Source organism: Nicotiana tabacum, chromosome 13 (assembly GCF_000715075.1).
Source record: "Nicotiana tabacum cultivar K326 chromosome 13, ASM71507v2, whole genome shotgun sequence".
Taxonomy (NCBI): Eukaryota; Viridiplantae; Streptophyta; class Magnoliopsida; order Solanales; family Solanaceae; genus Nicotiana; species Nicotiana tabacum.
The window spans coordinates 53,725,737-53,728,196 of record NC_134092.1 but is presented as its reverse complement, the minus strand read 5'-3'; the positions used below and the strand labels follow the sequence as shown (position 1 = coordinate 53,728,196).

At 41.9% G+C, this 2,460-nt stretch overlaps 1 protein-coding gene across 1 annotated transcript; it reads left to right on the top strand.

Moving 5' to 3' along the window:
- The first annotated feature begins 1,078 nt into the window (after nucleotides 1-1,078).
- Nucleotides 1,079-1,456, top strand: LOC107829537 (uncharacterized). Its single transcript, XM_016656988.1, has one exon. It carries the CDS (start codon nucleotides 1,079-1,081, stop codon nucleotides 1,454-1,456), a length of 378 nt encoding a protein of 125 aa, XP_016512474.1.
- Nucleotides 1,457-2,460: the final 1,004 nt, after the last annotated feature.

Sequence of the window (2,460 nt, the reverse complement as noted above, 5' to 3'; positions counted from 1 at the left end):
ATTGAATGAAACACTTTGTTCTTTCTCTGTCCAAGCACAACCCCAATTGCTATGTCACTCGCATCACACATCAACTCAAAGGGCATACTCCAGTCACGTGCGATAATGATTGGCACAAACACCAACTTCAACTTCAGCTCCTCGAATTTCTTTAGACAGGCATCATCAAACTTGAATGCAACATCCTTTTCTAGCAACTTGCACAAGGGATTAGCAATTTTTGAAAAATCTTTAATGAAATATCTATAAAAACCTGCATGTTCCAAGAAGCTCTGGATGCCCTTAACATAGATAAGTGGTGGTAGTCTTTCCATTTCCTCCACCTTGGCCTTATCGACTTCAATACCAGCACTATCTGCACAGGAAGCATCTTTAGCAAATCAAATCAGCAAGATGAACATGACCCAGAACCAACATCAATTTACACCAATGCAACAGGTTCAACCAGTAGAGCAGGTGCAGGTGTTTTGCGAAGTCTGCGGCGAGGGTCATACCAGTGATGCCTGTCCAGCGAATCCAGTATGGTAATACTTATAATCCAAATTAGAGGAACCACCCAAATTTCTCATGGGGAGGAAATCAAGGTAATCAGAATCAGTTCAAACCATAAAGTCAATACTAATAGTTTCGGCCACCACAAGCATATCAATCCGCAAATTGGATGGGTAATATTGAGGAGATGCTCAAGAAGATTATGGCTACTAATCAGAATCAAGCTATTGCTATTCAAAATTTAGAGCGACAGATGGGGCAACTCGCCAGTGCCCAGAACACCAGACCAGCAAGAGCATTACCTAGCGACACTGAGGCTAATCCTGAGGACCCTATTAGTGTTGTGTCATTGAGGAATGGCAGAGAATTAGAAGAAGTCCCATCGAATAAGAGAAAGCAAGTGACATTTAGTAAAAAATACCCCATCGAATCGGAAACTGCAAAGGAGTTGGAGAATCCAATTAAAGAGGTCATGGCAAAGCAACAACAACCAATAGTTGCGAAGCCACCCCCTTCATTCCCTTAGAGATTGTAGAAAGTGAAAGATAATGCAGCGTACAAGAAGTTCCTTGATATTTTAAAACAGATGCAGATTAAAATTCCAATGGTGGACATTCTGCAAGAAGTGCCAAAGTATGCAAAGTACATCAAGGAAATTGTGGCAAACAAGCACAAACTAACTAAGTTCGAGACTGTAGCACTCACTGAGGAGTGTAGTTCCAGAATTCAGAATAAGCTGCCTCCTAAATTGAAGGACCCAGGAAGTTTCACAATTCAAATTTCAATTGGAAAATATGTGGTTGGGCGAGCATTGTGTGATTTTAGATCAAGCATAAACCTGATATCGTTGTCTGTATTTCGACAGCTAGGCTTGGGATATCCTCGACTGACTACAGTGGTATTGCATTTGGCTGATATATCATTAGCCAGCCCCGAGGGAGTCATTGAAGATGTGTTGGTCTAAGTGGGAATATTCATATTCCCAGCTGATTTTGTCATCTTGGATTACGAGCCTGTCAGGAAGTCCCATTTATTTTGGGACGAACATTTCTAGCCATGGGTCACGCAATTATTGATGTATGTGAAGGACAAATGACCATGAGAGTGGGTGACAAGATGGAGGTCTTCAATGTATACCGAGCACTTAAATTGCCAGCACACTACGAAGATTTGGCCATGATCACAATTGTAGATATTGAATTGGCAAGCATAACACCATACATGGTGTCTAAAGATCCTTTGGGAAGAGCTTTAATTGATGAAGAAGAAGAGGAGGATGAGCTGGTGGAAGAAATTGTACAAGTTTTGAACATGACATGCCAGTATGTCAATAGGTTGAAGAGATTTGAGGAAATCGATAGGCCATTGACATTAAACAACCTAAACCATCGATTGAGGAGGCTCCAAAGTTGGAGCTCAAGCCTTTACCTTCCCATCTGTGATACGCATACTTAGGTGTCTCGGAATCCTTACCTGTGATCATCTCATCTTCATTATCATATGTGCAAGAGGACAAGTTGTTGCGGGTTTTGAGGGAACGCAAAGGGGCCATTGGTTGGACTATTGCCGATATTAAGGAAATTAGTCCATCATTTTGCATGCATAAAATATACCTGGAGGATGGACACAAACCAGGTGTGGAGCAGCAGAGACGATTGGATCCTATTATGAAGGAGGTGGTAAAAAAGGAGATTATCAAATGGTTGGACGCGGGGATCATATTTCCTATTTTCGACGGTAATTCAGTGAGTCCTGTGAAGTACGTGCCGAAAAAGGGAGGCATGACAGTTGTGGAAAACGAGCAAAATGAGTTGATACCTACCAGAACGGTGACGGGCTGGAGGGTATACACTGATTACAGGAAACTCAATAAGGCTACGTGCAATGACCACTTCCCTCTCTCTTTCATTGATCATATGTTGGACAGGCTAGCCTGATGAATATTATTGCTTTCTTGATGGTTACTCC

What these genes read in the sequence shown, in the direction of transcription:
- LOC107829537 (XM_016656988.1), top strand. Translation starts at nt 1,079, where the DNA reads ATGCAGATTAAAATTCCAATGGTGGACATTCTGCAAGAAGTGCCAAAG.